General features: G+C 35.2%; 1 protein-coding gene across 4 annotated transcripts; it reads right to left on the bottom strand.

The window, feature by feature from the left end:
• Positions 1-1,226: 1,226 nt before the first annotated feature.
• Positions 1,227-20,031, bottom strand: LOC135101970 (nucleolar transcription factor 1-like). Of its 4 annotated transcripts, none has more exons than XM_064006492.1 (12): positions 19,981-20,031; positions 17,128-17,496; positions 16,744-16,801; positions 16,092-16,287; positions 14,218-14,350; positions 13,059-13,168; positions 12,887-12,929; positions 11,926-12,069; positions 11,413-11,504; positions 8,458-8,635; positions 6,708-6,791; positions 1,227-2,112 (listed from the first exon to the last, which is right to left on the bottom strand). In XM_064006492.1, exons 1-12 carry the CDS (start codon positions 20,014-20,016, stop codon positions 1,612-1,614), a joined length of 1,944 nt encoding a protein of 647 aa, XP_063862562.1. In that variant the 5' UTR covers positions 20,017-20,031; the 3' UTR covers positions 1,227-1,611. The 4 variants fall into 4 exon arrangements, with proteins under 4 accessions (XP_063862562.1, XP_063862563.1, XP_063862564.1 ...); XM_064006493.1 differs by lacking the exon at positions 19,981-20,031 and adding an exon at positions 18,909-19,096; XM_064006494.1 differs by lacking the exon at positions 19,981-20,031 and adding an exon at positions 19,036-19,060.
• Positions 20,032-20,487: the final 456 nt, after the last annotated feature.

Below are 20,487 nucleotides of genomic sequence, written 5' to 3'. Positions count from 1 at the left end.
TTGATATTCCTTTCGTCATTGTCTATATGCCGCAAAGAGAAACAAGCTGAAGAGGTCAGAGAAGTAAGGATAAATAAACATTTTCATATAAACAATCCATCATGCAATACAGCAGTAACCTTGAGGGCCGCCCTGCCATGTCCTACCCACCACCGCCATTACGTGAGGGGCGTGCAGACTGCCCACTATATACAACAAACAGGATCTTATAAAAAAAAAAAAAAAAAAAAAAAAAAAAAAGCCTTTATAACACAAAATATTTGATGACGATGATGATGATGATGATGAAGTAAATACAGATCATATAACAAATGCCCACATTTCCAGCCTTCACTAAAGAGGAAGAAGATATGACTGAAAGCAATCTTGTGAGTTGAGCACAGCTCTAGCTTTCACAAGAATGGTGAAAAATGGGGGATACATGATGACAGAGGCCACAAACACACCATCTTTTTTCTAAGTGTTCTTTGGGTACATAAATTAAATCTGCCTTGCATGCATGTCAGAGGACAGTATTTTCATCCTTGAGGAAAATTAAAATAGGTTGTCAGGCAATTACTTTTTCTATATATTACATGCAAAAATAAGATAATTACTCCATATAACCAGCTTTACAAAAGCAAACATTCTTGAGATAATCAAAATATGTATATATACTGGAAATTACTGGTTCCCAAATTCTTCATTGGCTTCACAAAGAAATATATTGTCACTTCCTTAATCCTCTTTGGCATCATGTAAAAGTAAACTGTCAGTCCTTTAATCCTCCTTATTATCATATATATATATATATATATATATATATATATATATATATATATATATATATATATATATATATATATATATATATATATATATATAAATGAAATTCATTATTTTTCAAATAATGATAAATAAAGATAAGAATAGCATACCTTCAACTAATACAGGCAATGCCAGAAAAACACTTCCACACTACAAGTGACTTCTGTGCACATGCAGACTGAGACAACAATAGTACACAGTATCTCAGGTGTTCATTATACTTTTTTTTTTCAGAAACTGTCAGATTATATATATATATATATATATATATATATATATATATATATATATATATATATATATATATATATATATATATATATATATATATATATATATATATACACACATATATATATTTGCCTGTTATATCATGTATACATGATGAACTAACTTTCTATAAGGTTCATGGAAACAAGTTATCACTATAAATACAATATTGATCAATGTTGACTTTTCATCACATAAAAGCTTTAGTAAATGTACATACTGAAAATATTGTTTTCTTGCAAAGCCAATGAGGGGAGCTTTCTTCACTTAACTAAATTAATATTTTCTTAACAAATGTCTTCCCTAAATGTTTATAGCTCTTGTATACTACCTTCAACAGAAATAAACATTTGATATTCTATTACTATACTTGTATATATACTTGTAGCCTTGAGTGAGATCATCTAGTATTCTTATCTTGAGATCATAATCTATCCATTATATTAACCCATCCCTGTTAGAAGAGTATTATCCGATGTATGCACATACAACAAAGACATTTGCATTGCTCACCTATAAGTAATGGAACTTTGGTTACTTGTCAGTGTCAAACACAGAGAAGATGTCACACTTAAAAAAGCGCTTGCACACAGACCTGTATTTCAAGAGGAACTCCTGCTGCTCATATGTGCCCAGCCGCCTCACATCATTGATGATGGATGCCTGAAGAGTGTACTTCCACTTCTTTAATGTACTATCAAAATTCTGCCTAATTTTGCTGGGGAGGTACTCATATCCACTTAACATGAGCATGATTTTCTCCATCCTTGCTTCCAGTGGTTGGTCAACATTGAAAAAAACCTCCTGTTTACAGATCTGTCTCAATTTCTGCATTTCTGAAGAGGGCAGATTCTTGTTATCTGAGAATTCAGCAGGCTCACATTCTGACTGTTGCCTGCAACAAGACCATCTTGCTTCCCAGCAGAGGGTGTCTTTTCTCTCCAATTTGGATTCACTGAGTACTGCTTCTTCTCTCTTCCTGGAAGATTCCTGAAGCCAGCACAGTGTGCCAGGGGGTAAGACTTGCTTTCTGCCCTGTGTGAAGAAGAATTCTTGCAAACATTTACAGTTTATAATTATAAAAGGACTATGATTTGCTAGGCTGCCATACCTGTAAAGGGAGTACTTAAGGAAGAGTGGCCAAACAATTGCACACAGACAAACAAACAAACAAACACACACACACAAACACACACACACACACACACACACACACACACACACACACACACACACACACACACACACACACACAATGCTAAAATGGATGAGAGACTACTTAAAGGATAGAGAAATGAGAACTGTGATCAGGGACACCTGTTCAAGTTGGAGTAATGTAACAAGAAGAGTAACACAGGGGTCAGTGTTAGCACCTATTATGTTCCAAATATACATCAATGATATGCAGGAGGGTTTGACCAGTTATATTAATCTGTTTGCTGATGATGCAAAATTGTTAAGAGTAATAAAGAGCCATGTTGACTGTATGGAGTTGCAAAAAGATATTAACAATATCTATGGATGGAGCAAGAAGTGGAAATTGGAATTCAATGCTAAGAAATTCCATGTGATAAAACTGGGAAAGAGTAAAAGAAGACTTGCTTAGGACTATAAAATGGGGGAGGAAGTAATGATGAAGAGCAAGGAGGAGAAAGACCTGGGAGTGGTTTTTCAAGATACCCTGATCCCAGAATGGCATGTAAATGAGACATATTTGGCTTGACATACATGATGTTAACAAATATTAGGGTGGCATTTCATTACACAGATAAGACTATGAGGAAAAAATTATAGCTGCTATGTTACGTCCCAAGCTGGAATATGCAGCAGTGGTGTGGTCTTCGCATATGAAGAAAGATAAAGAAGTTGGAAAGAATTCAGAGGACAGCTACAAGGTTGGTACCGGAGATGAAAGACCTAACATACGAAGAGAGGTTGAAGGAAATGGGACTGCAAATTTTGCAAGTTAGAAGAGAAAGAGGAGATCTAATAATGATATATAAAATAGTTAACCACATTGAGAAGATAGACAAGTAGGGTCTGGTGTTGCTGGAAGAAGATGAAGCTGGAAGGACAAGGGCACTCAAAGAAGATCAGGAAGAATCAGTGTTTGAGGGACATCAAGAAATACAGTTTTCCACATAGAACTGTGGATATTTGGAATGGTCTAAATGAAGAGATTATTACAGCACCAAATGTACATAAATTTAAGGAAATGCTGGATAAATATAGATATGGAGACAGGACACTATGAGCCCTGCTCAAATCCTGTACTATACAACTAGGTAAATACACACACACACACACACACACACACACACACACACACACACACACACACACACACACACACACACACACACACACACACACACACACACACACCACACACCACACACACACATACACACTCCTTAAGATTAAATTGAAATCAATCTTAGCCATTTGGCCTCTAAACAGAAGTGGACATACCACTCTCACCAACTGCCATAACATAAAAAAGAAAATAATGATAATAATAAATTAAAAATAAAGAAAGAAAAAAAAAATTGGGTAATCATACTCAGGTCTTTTCACATCAGGGACTGATACCAGATCTCTGATTTATGTGTGAACATTTTACAAATTCCTAAATGTGTTCAAAAGTCTAAGATGAAGATAAAAAATGCAAAATGCTCTTAAATTCTTTTGAAGGGCCAAATGTTTTTAAATAAGAGAACACTTTTAGTACATTCTAAGAATATTTTTGTACATCTCAGCTACATACATCTACAAAAAAAATCAGATATGAGCTACCTTCATGTTTGACCGCAACATGTGCACATTGAACATAAGAAAAACTCAGATTAGTAAACTGACAAAAAATTTAGCAACATATATCTTTATTCATATACATGAAAAGAACCTATCAAAAAATCATCATACAGGTGATACAATTTTCAGTGCTTTATATCTAGATCTATCTATCTATCTATCTATCTATCTATCTATATATATATATATATATATATATATATATATATATATATATATATATATATATATATATATATATATATATATATATATATCTTTCAATTCAACATCTGTCTACTAATGTAAGGAGACATCTGAAAATAACAAATTTCAAATTGTAATTGGCCCAAAAATGATAAAAATGACAAATTGTGTAAATGTAAGTGGAATATGAATGTATACGTATAAGAATCAGGAGCAAGTCTATTTATAGACAAAATGAGAGGCGGTGTCAATTTTACCTGAAGCTTGTCTTGTTCAGGTTATACTCTGTTCTCCAGCCTATTACTGTGTATATATATATATATATATATATATATATATATATATATATATATATATATATATATATATATATATATATATATATATATATATATATATATATATATATATATATATATATATTTGTTATGTGCAGTGAGATAGAGAACAGTGAAGCTGGAAAGAGAAAGATAATGAGGGAAGGAGAGAGAGTAGTGAGCAAGACACTGGAGAGAATGGACACGGAGTTTAGAGAGGCATTTTAATGCGTGAATAGGGAGGGCATATTGAACTTATAACTATGGATGGGACTACCATGTGACACCTTATTATACTGGGTATTGTTTAGGGCCCATGGGAGACCAGCATCTGGATGAATTTAGATATCATTGTGAAGGGTGTGAGAGAGCCCTATCTCATTACTCTTGCAGTGTGTGAGTGGTGACTCCACGTACGGATAAGTTTGTCTAGGTGTCCATTGTGTCTTTGTACAGAGAACTCACAGGAGCAGTCACCTGTTCTCTCTCCCTTTCTACCTAAATACAGTGTATTGTTGTGGATTGTATGTGTCTGGGGGTTCATGTATGTTGTGTCCTTGTTAAATTTTGCTAGTGTCCAAGCTTGCAGCTGTGCTAGTCTGGCATTAGAGAACTGTATAATGTTTGAGCCAGGTTACAGCCATCTAATTTCTTCCCAATGTTTAGAGGGAGAGTCTGTCTTCTGGAAGACTGTAGATAGTCTTCTCTCTGGCCAGTGTATAATATTCTTATTGGACATGCATGGCTCTTGTTATGGTGGATGATAGTCCAATGAGATATTATACCTTAATCTGTGGATAGTCTGTGCTCCCTAGTATGTAGCTAATTAGTTCTTTTCCAGCTTGGGAGATTAAGTTGGCATTTGTCATACTTCTTTCTCTGTTGGTGGATTAAACAGGGTAGTGACCTATTTGAGGCTGGATACTTGTTGAAGACCAGTAGATGCCTGCACTAGGTTGTGAGGACTATAGGCAATGGATAAGCTGACCTGAGTCAGTAGCAGCTGTGAGAAGGGCTTTATCTAGTTGTAACAATATATATATATATATATATATATATATATATATATATATATATATATATATATATATATATATATATATATATATATATATATATATATATATATATATATACATATATATATATATATATATATATATATATATATATATATATAATATACACACACACACACACACACACACACACACACACACACACACACACACGTCACATAGTGTAGTGGTTAGCACACTCAGCTCACAACCAAGAAGGCCTGGGTTCAAATTCCGGAAGCAGCAAGGCAAATGGGTGAGCCTCTTAATGTGCAGCCCTGTTCACCTAGCAGCAAGTAGGTACGGGATGTAACCCGCGAGGTTGTGACCTCACTGTCCTGATGTGTGGTGTGTAAGTGGTCTCAGTCCTACCCAAAGATTGGTCACTACGAGCTCTGAGCTCTTTCCATAGGGTAACGGCTGGCTGGGTGACCAGCAGACAACCGTAGATGAATCTCACACACACACACACACACACAGTAAACTTTTTTATATAACTTAATAATTGGAGGAATGTCAGTTCATTATTTCCAAAAATTCACTGCATGAGCCATTACAGTAAGACATCTTTGCAAACTTAGGTAGTTTTATGAGGAGAGTTGCTTGGTAATACAAATAATATCTTATTCAATGATTACCAGATACCAGAAAATAGAATATGAGTGAGCACATGAGGAAGTTTCTTCAGTCTTCATCCTTTACTTGATGAAATGTAAGGGTTATAATGAGTGTTATTATTGAAGCACTTCCTCCCCCTGCCCTTCTGTACTTATCATTCCCATTGCTGTGGGTGGCAAGACAGACCCAAACAGACCAAGTTCTCTTAGTAATAAAGATGTGCACTTGGTCTTGCTTAAATCTCATGACACAGCAAAAAACCATGGTCTACTGTAGGAGGAAGCACCACACACATACACACATACACTGAAAAATAGGATTGGTAGCCTTCCTTTCCTACCAAGGTGTGGGGTCACAACTCCAGCTTACATCTCATACCTATTTCACTACTGAGTGAATAGGGGGTTATGGCTTGAAAGATAACAAAAGCAATATGTCTCTCTCTGATGGTATCCAGACTCAGGATTTCTTGATTGTATGCTGAGGGTGTTCAATGCCTACACCACTGGTCAACTTAAGAAACATCATAATGGAAAATTAATCAGGTCAACTTAAGAAACATCATAATGGATGATCAACTTCCCTCTTTCTCTCTCTCTCTTTCTCTAGGAACTAGGAAAACATAATAAAAGCTTACCAAAAAACTGTCTGCAAGGCTCTGCACAACATCATTCTGACTTTTCCTCCAATTTTCATATTCTACCGAGTATTCTTGAACCATCTGTAAAAAGATTCAAAGAAAAAAATCTTAGGAATTCAAGAGGAATACCCAGTGATAAAAAAATAAATAAATAATAATGATAATAATAATAAATAAATAAATAAACAAATGAATAAAACATAATAATAATAATAATAATAATAATAATAATAATAATAATAATAATAATAATGATAATAATAGCTAACAATATTAATAAATAAATAAATAATCAAATAAATAGAAATAAAACAAAAAAATACATGTTGCAGCAGAGAGAGAGAGAGAGAGAGAGAGAGAGAGAGAGAGAGAGAGAGAGAGAGAGAGAGAGAGAGAGAGAGAGAGAGAGAGAGAGAGAGAGAGAGAGAGAAATAAAACTCAGAATTACAAGGAAAAATAAACTTCAAATAGCAAGATATTACATCACACCTGCAATAACTATACAGCTGATATCTGAAATAAAGCAAGGTATGGATCCTACTGAGAAAATAATCTATTTGCTGTGTCATATCTAACTCTTTGGCTGTAGTAGTGATTCCTGGTATTGCTACAAAAAAGATAAATAAATAAATGGCAAGAACAATCTATTTCTATTCAGTGAGACTTACCTTCCCACTGCAGTAAATATACTTCCTCTCTATTGTCCACTTAAGATCTCAATGGGAAATTTCATACCTCTCCTGATAACTCAGCTTCAAAAGAGTTAAGTGCTCTGTACCATCTCAAGCCCACCATCATTTGACTGCTGATCCTAGAATCCAACCTCTTCAATAATCTATATACATGCATACATACACATACACACACATACTGTATATTGTACATGTAAGAACACCTGTCCACACTGGAATCTCTACAAAGAGAACAACACAACATAATACAACAAACACACACACACACACACACACACACACACACACACCTATCCCCCAGCCTTCCACACACAGCCTCAAACATTACCTAAAACTATACAGCCAGTTCTCACCATTAATGGAAATTAGATAACACAGACTTCCAAGAATGCTGAAAATCTGTGAATTGGTGCATCTCCCTAAAAAGAGAATTACTCACCCTCCCTTACAATCCATGGTGAAAATGTGACAAAAATGTTAATGTGAATGTGGTCACGGCATGAGTGAGGGTGAGGGACAAGGACAGCTGGGCAGTGGTTGGAAAATGTTCACAATACACAAGTAGTTGAAAATGTACACAATCAGTTACCAAAAACATACTAAACTGACAACACTACCAGGCAGTGGAGACAATGCAGAGTGGTGTGGCAGGCAGCATGCATGCATGCAACTGTGTGAATTATGATGAGCTTCACTATGAGCAAGATTTTAATTAATAGTAACCTGGAGAAACTTATACCACATACATTACCCTTCTGGCACCAATCCACATATTAACAAATCCATTAATGTTGAGGACTGGCTGTATTAAAAGCCCTCTTAACACTTGGGCCTCTATACTGAGAAGAGGACAAATCCTCAACAATCAGATTTGCACAAATTTATCCAAGTTCCTCCATACCAGATCTCAACAGTAAAACTGGTTTATCCCTTTACACTATAATCAAACTATCTTCTTTCCTCATACTGTCCATCCATCCTATTCACTGTCCTTCCTTTAGTCTTGCATCTCTCACATCCAAAATTTAATTAGTATGCAATAAATTTATGCATACCTGCTTATGTTTCTCCCTGTACTTTCTTTTCTTATTATCAGAAAGATTTCTGAACTGTTCAGTGGCATGAAAGAGACGTCTAGTACCAGGAATGTTGTCAAACTTGCCTTCCTTCAGTTTTTGATGGTAATACAGAAGGCTGGCTCTGTTTGGAGGACGAAGGGGCATACCTAAAGATCTGCAAAAATCAAGCAACCAATAACAAAATTATCAAATCTGGCACACCTACTGCAAACAGACTTATGCTTAATGAAAGAGGCACTCATTTTATTTCTCTCATCAATGGTCCTTGACAATCCTATGAAATCAAATGACTAGACACAAAGTAATAATTCAACTGCAACATTACGTAGAGAAGGAAGGAAGGAAGGAAGGGGGAGAGAGAGAGAGAGAGAGAGAGAGAGAGAGAGAGAGAGAGAGAGAGAGAGAGAGAGAGAGAGAGAGAGAGAGAGAGAGAGAGAGAGAGAGAGAGAGAGAGAGATATTCTAAATCTAATCTTCTGTAAGTATATTTATTCTGACTGTATGCTGCTAGACCAGTAGTCTTTCCAATTCTGGAAACATCTCTGTTTTACAAGTTTTGGAATGGTTTTCCTTTCTGAGACTTTGGAAATACCAAGGATTTCCACTCATTACACTGAGCCTTTGTTTCCGGATCATATCTGTATACTTAACACTCATCATTAGTTATCATGATTTTCATGAAGTCAAGATTACCACCACATACAATCCATAAATCACAGGGTAAAACTTTATTAAAAGCATGTGCTCAATTTTCTGCTATTCTAATTCACAAAATTTTGCCTCAGAGACATATTATTAGATGAAGAATTGAAGTCACAATGAAATGATATATAAAGAGTAGAGTTCAAGTGTTATGTTAAATGTTTCTATGTATCACACTTTTGTCATTCATTTTTATTCCATTTCTTTTTGGATTTATTGTTTTTAAGCATATCAACTCTCAAGCTTCAAAATGAGAACACAATATGCTTCCTATTGTCAATAATAGGCAGTAGTGAACCAATAAAGCTGCAATTAGTATTCAAGATTTTAACCTATTAAAATTTATCTGTGAGACTAAACATAAACTGTCAGTTAATATGTGTGACAGACCATTGACTCAGGTAAAGTTTTGGGTTATTGAAAGCTGGGGTTGGTAGTTGTCCAGCAAGGCATTCTTGGTGAGTACTTTGCACTACTAGTTAGTAGGTGTGACAAAATAGCACTTGTTCATTGGCAATTGGGGTGTTCGCTATGGTCTGAAAAAAACTGTCAGATTCACCAGCCAACTTGACCTTACATATAAAATGTGGTCAGCTGGAAAAAAATTTGTGTTATCAAACCAACTAATAAAATATTAGGAAAAATTTTAGTCACTAAATACTATTCACATTATCTCAGGCTTTGGATATATCACCTTGGGATGAATGATATTTTTTCCTTTCTACATAAGTTTACTTTATCCATTTAATTTATACACTTAACATAAAGATATAGATTCTGGCACATATGAAAAAAACAACCATGTTTTGATGCTAAATCTTAGCAGGATACTGGTGAAGATATCTGTTTACATCATGTCTCCCAATGTTTTCCCTGAATTGCCACTTTCTTCTTTGGAAATACAACCCATCCTTTCACAACTTGGTTCTTCTTTTCTGACATGTTCATGCAATCAACTACAACACATGAATAGATTAGGATTTTACAAAAGGACTGGAAACTTTTTTTTTTTTTTTTTTTTTTTTTTTTGAGAAGTCAGTGTGTCTGATGTTGGCTGGACTTTTCATCTCAGCACGGTTACAGCTGTCACAATATCCTGGCAGCACAAATAATACTTGCTCAACTCTTTTTGGGATTTGACAGATAAATCATTGGTCCCTGTAGAAACCAGTGGAAAAATGTTTCAAATTATTATGTAGTAGAAGATTAGAAATAAATGTGAAAACACTGAGAGCCTAGTTGCGAATATTTAGCTTACAATAACTTCTGTAAAGTGTGCATCACCAGATCCCGTGGATACTTTTACTATAATCACTTACAATTGACGTTTTGTAGCATAGAGGCACAGTACATCAAGATATATCATGAAAGGCAATTTTAGAATGAGCATCTCCAGAGAAGTGTGAGAGGGTTGACCTGACCCCTACATTAAAACAGCCAGCAATCACCACCAAATCAACCCATAGCACACACTCAAATCAAGTAATTTTACAGGTAGATTTTACCAAGCTCTTGCCCAATATGTGATGATGTTACATTGTTCAATGCAAGTAAAATGAAAATGCAAGAAACATAAAATGCACAATCATGCATGCTGCCTGGCAGTAACTAATTCTTACTGTAAAGCTGCAATGAATCACACATGCATTGAAATATCTTATCAAACTAGAGCTTTTATCACTGTTGTGATAATTGACTCATGGAGACAACCAACAACAGACAAATACTTATATAAATAGCCAAATAAATAAATAAATAAATAAATAAATAGATACATAAATACATAAATAAGTCTATATATTAGACTGACAATCCAACACAACATGATTCATACAAAACACCACACACTTATACACAAATCATTCATACTCTTAGCCCTATCAGTCCCTGGTAGAAAAGGATGATCTTTTGGACCATCCTATTACATCCCATGTATGGTGTCCTATGAAAAGACAAAGCAAAACAGACAATAAATAAATAAATAAATAAATAAATAAATAAATAAATAAATATATAAAATAAATAAATAAATAATCTATGATAAGTGGCACTCATTGTAAGAAAGTCTATGCAGCCCAAAATTTCAAACCTCACAAAAGTATCCTTAAAACAATACTTGAATAATGACATATTTTAGTGCTATCAAAACACTCCTCAGGATAGAAAATATTCTTTAAAAGTTAGGGGTACACCTAACCTGAGAAAAATCTATATTAACCAAATCACTCACCTAAGATACATCTCACAGTCCTCCTTGCTTGGCCCCTTCCGTGCTGGAACAGTCCAGTCTGGATGCTTCACAAGATATTTAGCAGCCTGAAGCTGGAAAGATAACAATATTTTATCTATTTATTTATTGTTTTTTTTTCTAAATTCAAAGGTTCCATTAATTCTGATAAGCTCTTTTCTACAACAAACTGTCTTTAATGTCATCCCAAATAAAAATCAGAGAACAAATTTAACATACTTTTGTAATGTTTTTGACTGTTGCTCACTTAATTCTCAGTAGCTAATTATCATAATACATGGCTCTATACACTTAATTTTCTTTGGATGATTTTTACTAAGCTAAGCAGCACTGCTTCACTTAAAACCATTCTCAGTACACACATAGTTAAAAAAATAGATCATCCTTTTATCTGCAAAGTTGCAAACTATCAAAATTATGATGTTTGTCACAAAGCTTGCACTCACAAAGGCATGAACGAACACACCTGTGCTATTAAGGCATGATGACACTAACCTCAAAGGTATATAATTCAATGGCTGACAATGAAATATACTTCAGTTTCTTCTTTGGACCTAGATTCTTGTATTTCTTCCTAGCAGTGGCCTTCAGATCTAGGTTCTTCTTCCCTTTCTTATTGCACAGTTCTTCATAATACAGCTGAAAGAATAAAGTAGCAAGTCATCTAAAAAATCTAAATATTTAAAACTCTTCCTTAAGGAATGTCCTATCTCTTCTTTCTTAAACTGCAGGAAGACATCAATACAACATAAAAAATACTTATTTATAGCTTACAGTATAAATTATAGCAATTTTCTCTTCCCTACAATTCAAAGATTCTATGAAACCTTTATAGTTCTTTCTTTCACATTGCTTTAGGATTAATGTAAAACATATCTAAATCTCATTGCTCACTACTTCCCAAGTCCTGACCAGGCATCACTAATACAGTGATCCCCCAATAAACTGAATGATAAATGATGTCAAAGAAACCTTCAGGTACAATCCAAGCAACTCAATTGACTGAACAAGAGTTCAACTTGAAAACCAAACCATTCAGTGCCAAGAAACAAAGGTAGGGGTGACCAAACATATACCAACATTTGCTAAACAAATTGTTGATGTGTGTGTGAATGTGTTTCTCATTGTATATTTTTATCTCTTGTACATTACAATACAGTAATATACTACAGTATACTGCATTAGATAAACATACAGAATCATACATCATACAATACAGGACCAGACATAGCCCTCAATACTACATAAAAAAAAAAATTCAATTTACACAGTTGACATCTGACTGACCAAACAAAGCCCTCAATAAACCAAGCAAATTTTGGTTTAGGCAGTGGACACCTGAATTGTCAGAAAGCATAAATTATCTAATAAACTGACCACCCTTTCCCTCATTTTGTTTGGTTAATCAAAGAATTACATTACTGATAAAACAGTAACAGATCCCATGTTCACATACTTCAAAGGGAATCCTGGGTTGCACAGGAGGCTCATCACCACACCTAAAAAGATAAAATTCATTCATTACACATAAAGAACTTTATTCTTCACATCAGAGTGGCAATGGCAGAATTTTCTCTCATAGGTACTGCTTCCAATAATCGCATGTAGTATACACATCCAAAACTTACATGCGAGCAATCTCCTTTTCCTTGGCCAAAATGTAGTCCCTTTTGTACTGCTCCTTCTCTTCTGGTGGCAGTTTCTTCCATGCTTCAGCACTTGCAGCAAATAAATCAATCTGTTCCAAAAGACAAGTATGATATAGTGCCAAATTAACTTCTTCCTATTTTTTGCCTTCCAATCTATATTTCTCTTTCTTTCTCTTAGTCCTACTTGTCTTAATACAGCAGTCAGAACAGTTTTTCCAATATCAAATTTTATATAATTTATAAATTGGATGATATTCATGTCCATATTCCTCAGGCTTCTCATATTATTACAAACCTCACTCCTGCCTAACCCTGACTTTCTACCCTTCATAAAGGGAATCTAAAAAATAATAATTTTGCAAACTCATTTATGTGTAGATACACAAGAAGTAAAATAAGGTAACAAGAGTAGGAATCAAAGGCACAAGAGTAAGAAGAAAGAAATTTCACAAGGGTAGCGGAAGAATACTTGTAAGAGTTAAGGCCCATTCATACACGTCAGTGACATATCAGTGCCGTGTCCGCTCATTCCTTTAGTGTCAGTGAAAAAAAAAATCGTTACTTTGAATTCAGATGATGCATTTACACATGTCTGGCACAGTACCATGTTTTGACTCTCCATGTCAGTTCCATCTCCATTCCATGACATTGTCGCCACCAATATTTTAAATTTTTTCACAGATGCTGGACAAGTGCTGTGAGTTTGTCCACAAGAATGCATGATGAATTATTTATAGAACTGGTTCAGAATCATCTTGTTCTGCATGATTTGCCACAACCAACTCTCCTTCACTTTCTCTTTTCTTCCACACTTCATGTACCCCACTTTCTTTTCTTCAGGTTATGCTTAGCCTCTCCCTCTTCACCAAAATTAAGGCAACCATTGCCAATTCAACATCTGAAAACTTTTCCATCTTGGAAATCACTGATTTCACACAGTATGGATGTGTGTGAACAGACGTCACTGAAGCATCATGGATTTCACTGACACTGAACTGACATGGCACTGATACGTCATTGATATGTGTGAATGAGCCTTTAAATGTCATATAATGGAATGCAAGTAATGTGTTTCAATAAAGAAAAATACATGGGAACTGCACCCTCCTCTCAAAAAAAATCTAGATTTTACACTTACCCCAGACACCAACCCTTTATTCTTATCAGCAAAATCCCTCACAAATTGCTGTCGAGGTTGTAAGATGAGGCTTGCTTTCAACTTTCCACTTGGTATTTTTTCTTTCAGCTCATTTATAACCGCAGTCATCGTCCTGAAGCATGAGTTGGGAAAGAAGTAGATTTTATCACATTTCTCTGTGTGTGTGTGCATGTTTACCTATTAATCTCTGTAGTTTCACAAAAGATGTATCTTTTTACTATCTATATGTGTGTGATGATCATATGCCAGACTCATAGCAGCCAGCAATAGCCTCCCAGTGAGAGGTGAGAGCTCATAATAACCCAATATATAGGTAAAGTTAAGACCTTCCAAACACACAAAACATCTTATCCTGTTGTTCTGAGAGGACAGCACCAGCTCACTCCATTGAGAAACCCTTGGCATGGCACAAACCCTGGCTTGTTAGGTGGTGGCTGAGGACAATGCTATTAAGCTATCAAGCAGTGTGTGTGTGTGTGTGTGTGTGTGTGTGTGTGTGTGTGTGTGTGTGTGTGTGTGTGTGTGTGTGTGTGTGTGTGTGTTTACCTAGTTGTGACGTATGGGAGAGGAGCTAAGTTTGTACTGTCCTGTCTCCATAACTGTTTTTATCCAACTTTTCCTTAAAGTCATGAATATTTCTAGCACACACCACTTCCCCTACCAGTCCATTCCATGCCTCAATGCTTCTATGAGGGAAGCTAAACTTCTTTATGTCCCTTCTGCAGGTGGTTACTTTTAGTTTTCTTCCGTGTCCTCTTGTTTCTCTTTTGTCCATTATAAAGAGATGTTCCCTATCTAGTTTTTCCATCCCAATCAGCAATCTGTACAATGCAATCAAGTCACCTCTCTCTCATCTCTTTTCCAAGGTTGGATGTTGCACTCTAGCTAGTCGCTCCTCATATGATAAATCTTGCAATTCTATTATCATCTTTGTTGCTGCTCTCTGTATTCCTTCCAACTTTCTTATGTGCTTTTTTTTCATGTGGTGACCAAATTACCACTGCTTATTCTAATCTTGGACGTATCATTGTGGTGATTATTTTCCTCATCATTTTTACATCCAGATGACCAAAGGCAACTCGTGTGTGTGTGTGTGTGTGTGTGTGTGTGTGTGTGTGTGTGTGTGTGTGTGTGTGTGTGTGTGTGTGTGTGTGTGTGTGTGTGTGTGTGTGTGTAAACCTTTCTCACTTAAAAATACAGTGAACATCAAAAATTCTGGGAACAGTGCAGTCTTATGCCTCATTTCTAATGTTTCTAGTAACAACAGTGGCAAGAATTCTGTGGAGCGAGATACATTTCCTGACAGGATTTATTTATTTATTTATTTATTTATTTTTATTTATCTAGGAGGGACACCAGCCAAGGGTAACAAAAATTGAATAAAAAAAAAAGAGCCCACTGAGATGCTGGTACCCAAACAGGGTCCAAAGCAGTAGTCAAAAACTGAAGGATAATTTAAGGGTCTAGCAACTCTTAAGGCTATGTGGAAGTAGGGAGAAGAGATAAGGAGAGCTTAATGTATCATAGTGTTCCTTTGGAAGGGATTGACTGCTTCCATTCTAGGTGCTCCCATCTACACTAAACTAGCTAAGAGTATACATATAATCTCACCAACAAGTTCTCATCAGTGACAGGAAAAATAAGAGGGTATTTAAATGTATTTTGTACCTCTGTCTATTTCTAACTAATATTTTTTCTCCCTGTGTAAGCATGTAGCAACATCTGGTGTGTCCCTGTTCCCAGTATTTTGGTACCCACAGTAAGTTCTTTACATCAATCCCTGAAATGTCTAATTCTTATCCACTCATTTTATATTTCGCTGATGATTCAAAATCTAAAAATGACCAACTCACTTCATTAATTTGATGTTACTGAGAAGAAATTCAAATGCTTTCTTGCAGTCCTCAGCAGTAAAGATGTCAAATGCAATCTTATTCCAGTTTATCTTTTTGGCAGTGTATAGGCAGCTTTTTTTGTCCAACTTGGGAAGCTGGTTCTGCATTTTCTCCAGCAGATGAGTGATGTCCATTACAGACCATGGCTTTGATTCTACTCATAATGAGAAAAACATTAAATTATAAGACATTCTGTCTACCGTGTAATTTATGCAATAAAATTTTTTAAAAACACAAATGGAGCATGAAGGTTGCCAATATATATATATATATATATATATATATATATATATATATATATATATATATATATATATATATATATATATATATATATATATATATATATATATATAAAATGAATCCGTTTCTCACAAATGCTGAGTGGTACTTCCATTAAAAACACAAAAATAATAATGAATAAAAAAAATCAGGTTAAGAAACAATAAAAAAAAATACTAATAATCCACGAAGTAATCTCATAAAAGTAAAAAGACCTATTCTTAGAATGCCAGACACATAGGAAGGAAGAGAAATAATAAAAGAATGGTTATTCCAGATTCATTCATTTAAAAAAAATTAAAATAAAACAAAACAGAGAAGTACTGACTGAATGGATTGTCCTTGTGCTGTGGACTAGTGCCAGTGCTGGTGCAGCCTGAGGGACCCTGTGGCAAAAGTAGATAACCAGTATCATATAATGCTTATGACTGTTTATGAACCACAACACTGGTACACATAGCATCTAAAAATATGCAAGTGTGCAAGTTCAGAATAATTTAAAAAAAAACTACAGATTTATTTGGCAAACAACCATCATATGACTGTAAATGACTGTAGTAAACATTAAACCTATTATCTGAAATGACAATGCTGATGAAAATAATTCTGAAATGTACTATTTTTGGTACCTATGAGTTGACTGTCACACCATGACCAAAACAATAATTTTTATTGCTTCACAACTATTACCGTACCATGTCAATCCACCTACCTCTAGGTCAGTGTTGGAGCTTGTACTGCTGTTGTCCAATCCAGGGTCAATCAGTTTGGAGCCTTGTATTTTTCTGCTCTGACTTGTCACCTTTTGGTTGTCTGTCTGATCTTGAAAGTCTTTGGTCCACGTGGAATGAGTTCTACTGCTGTTGGTCTTGTGTGTGCTGGTTTTGGTGGTGGAAGTATGAGGCAGACTCCAACTTGGCTTCTTTATTGTGACCAGGCTGGGCTGCTCCTCACTGTCTGAGGAACTAGTGGAGGATATGACGAGGTCTGCAAGAACACTACGATTTTGGGAGACCAGCTTTTCCTGGTCTTTTTCCTGATACGAGCTATCGCTGTTGCTTTCCATTGTAAGATGGAGGTCCTGTCATAAGCAGATTTGGCGATTTTAAGAGATCATTTAATAACACCTTAATTTACAAGAAGAAATTCGTTTTACTGAAGCCAAATATTAATAATCGTTAAATAAAAGCCGACTCGCTATTCACTAAACTTTCTACATATGTTTATTCCAATCATAACACTTCTAGTAAGCTACCTTCAGGATAATTCGACATATAAGGTTGCAAGACTCAGTAATACAACAAAATGGATATGGTTTAGTCATGGTCTGAAGTATTCCTTTGCAAAACGAAGTAACAACCCGAAGATCCGTTGAACTGTAAGACGCACATGATAACCAGTGGTCTTTTTTACTGATCTTTTAGGTCCGTGATAGGGCAGGTTTATACCCGCAGGTAGTGCCATCCAAAGTTATTTTGCTATTAAACCTTATTTTACTGCAATATGTCAATATGTGGGCCCCTCCCCCGCCCGCATTATGTGTGTGTGTGTGTGTGTGTGTGTGTGATAAAAAATATATATATATATATATATATATATATATATATATATATATATATATATATATATATATATATATATATATATATATATATATATATATATATATATATATATATATATATATATATATATATATATATATATATATATATATATATATATATATATATATATATATATATGCGTGTTTGTGTGTGTGATTCACCTACGGTCGTCTGCTGGTCACCCAACCAGCCGTTCCCCTACAGAAAGAGCTCAGAGCTCATAGTGACCGATCTTCGGATAGGATCGAGACCAATGACACACCACACACCGGGACAGCGAGGTCACAACACCTCGGGTTACATCCCGTACCTACTTGCTGCTAAGTGAACAGGGGCTGCACATTAAGAGGCTCGCCCATTTGTGTGTGTGTATTTGTGTGTGATTTACTGGAGTTCTCGTTTTGTCCACGTGGTGGTAGATCCCACAGCACAGCAGTCGAGTGGGGGAGTGGCATGCGCTCAGCTCATGGTGTCTTGCACTAAGCATATGCCACAGTATGGCAGCGCTTTCAGTTTAATTAATTGGTTTTGCCACATAAAACCCTTGAAGCTTTTCCTTTGAGTTAGCTAATCTAAAATAATGTTTCTGAAAACTGACAGGGTACAAGATACTACCCAAAGCTTCACTACGGTAAACAATACCATGGCAGTTTAGAAAAACCTAAATGTGTAAAGAAATTAAAATCTCCGGAACAAACGATTGCCCCCCACGATATTGGAAACTGTAGTGTATCCATTGACCCAAATATTATAAATGAACCTGATACGAAACGTACGTTAGCATCGTTTTAATAACATTCTCAAAAAATACGCAAGAACCACGCCACGCCACATGCGTCGCTTTGCAAGTTTCACATAACGCTATACATGTCTAAAAAAATCTTACCAGTACACACAAAGCAGCAACACAATATAACACGGCACAAAATTATCGGCAACACAGAACAGCTTCACCGGCACAGCACGGTGTTGAGGGAGGAGGGTGACCGGAGGCAGCAACACAGCAGACACACCACAGCACATCACAGCCTTCACTCCTGCATGCACAATTGTGTGCTTCTTTACTTTCCACAAGGTGTTGAGGAAATTTCCATAGATTTTGATTAATTCATTCATTTATTTACTTTTATTTTCATTTTTATTTATTCATTTATGTTAAGAAATTCGAATGTCTAATTTTAGCAAATTGCATATATCACTCAGCGTTTGCAGTATTTATATTGTGAATTAAATAGTAAAAGAAAAAAAGACCGAATATTTCCTGGTCTACAATGAATAGTGGCTAGTAATAAAAAATAAATGAATTAAAAGAACATTTCAAATAGTTATATCATGAGAAGTATCTTATCTATAGAGATTCGATCACCACTACAATACTTCCAAAGTTCTGACCGTGGCATGCTGCTACAATTTTGAACTCCGTGTGTTATACAGTATTCAACTGAATCACTGCCTATTTTGCACACAATTTTATGATATTCATTATACGTATCTCATACATTCATCTTTTACTCAATTCACATATTTTATAGGGCGTAAACTTAACCTTACCTCCACCTCATGTTTCTATTTTTCAGTAATAGCCTTTTTTTTTATATAGCATTCAAATGTAATTTATGATCAAGATACAGCCCTCCATAGACGAGAGAGAGAGAGAGAGAGAGAGAGAGAGAGAGAGAGAGAGAGAGATGCAAAATATTTTTTAAATATTTTAAATAATCATGGAGATTAAATACTTCCATGGAAATCACCTGTTTTTCACGTTATTTAGCAGGCAAAATTATATTATTAATTTCCGGGAGATAACTTCACATGTAGCAACCACTAGTGCTTGAAAGTTCGAAATAGTTTCATTATCAATGTTTCATATGTTGTTTTGGGGTACAAATCTAATGGTGATATTAATAACGAACTTGCGAATGGCGAGGGAGTCACTTTGGTCTGGCCACACACCTTACCTGTGCATCGTGATCTATGGAATATAGTAAAATCATTCTTCTCTTTATTTTCATTCAGATAACGAAATTTTTATCGGTTTTGTGGTGAATCTCAATCCGATGGCCTCCTTGAGATGACTAGACAAACAGACAGACATGCATACAGATATACATACATAATTATATTGTATACATACATAAACTATTATTGAATGTCTTCCAGTGTCATTGATCCGAGAGAGAGAGAGAGAGAGAGAGAGAGAGAGAGAGAGAGAGAGAGAGAGAGAGAAAAAAAAAATTATACCGGTATCATTGTAATAATTATTCATTAATCTTTCTAAAATGGCAGTACACTTAATGCAATGCAAAACACTATACTCACACACACAAAAAAAGTTTGCATATGCTAAAACAATAGAGGTCAATAAGTATAAGAACCACTTGAGTCATAGTGATCATTATAGCTTAAGGTAAGATATTCACCTTGTCAGTGATTCAACTCCTAGCCAAAATTTTCAATTAGCACTG

The sequence above is a fragment of the Scylla paramamosain genome, chromosome 7 (assembly GCF_035594125.1).
Source record: "Scylla paramamosain isolate STU-SP2022 chromosome 7, ASM3559412v1, whole genome shotgun sequence".
Lineage (NCBI taxonomy): Eukaryota > Metazoa > Arthropoda > Malacostraca > Decapoda > Portunidae > Scylla > Scylla paramamosain.
This window is presented reverse-complemented; position numbering and strand designations above follow the sequence as displayed.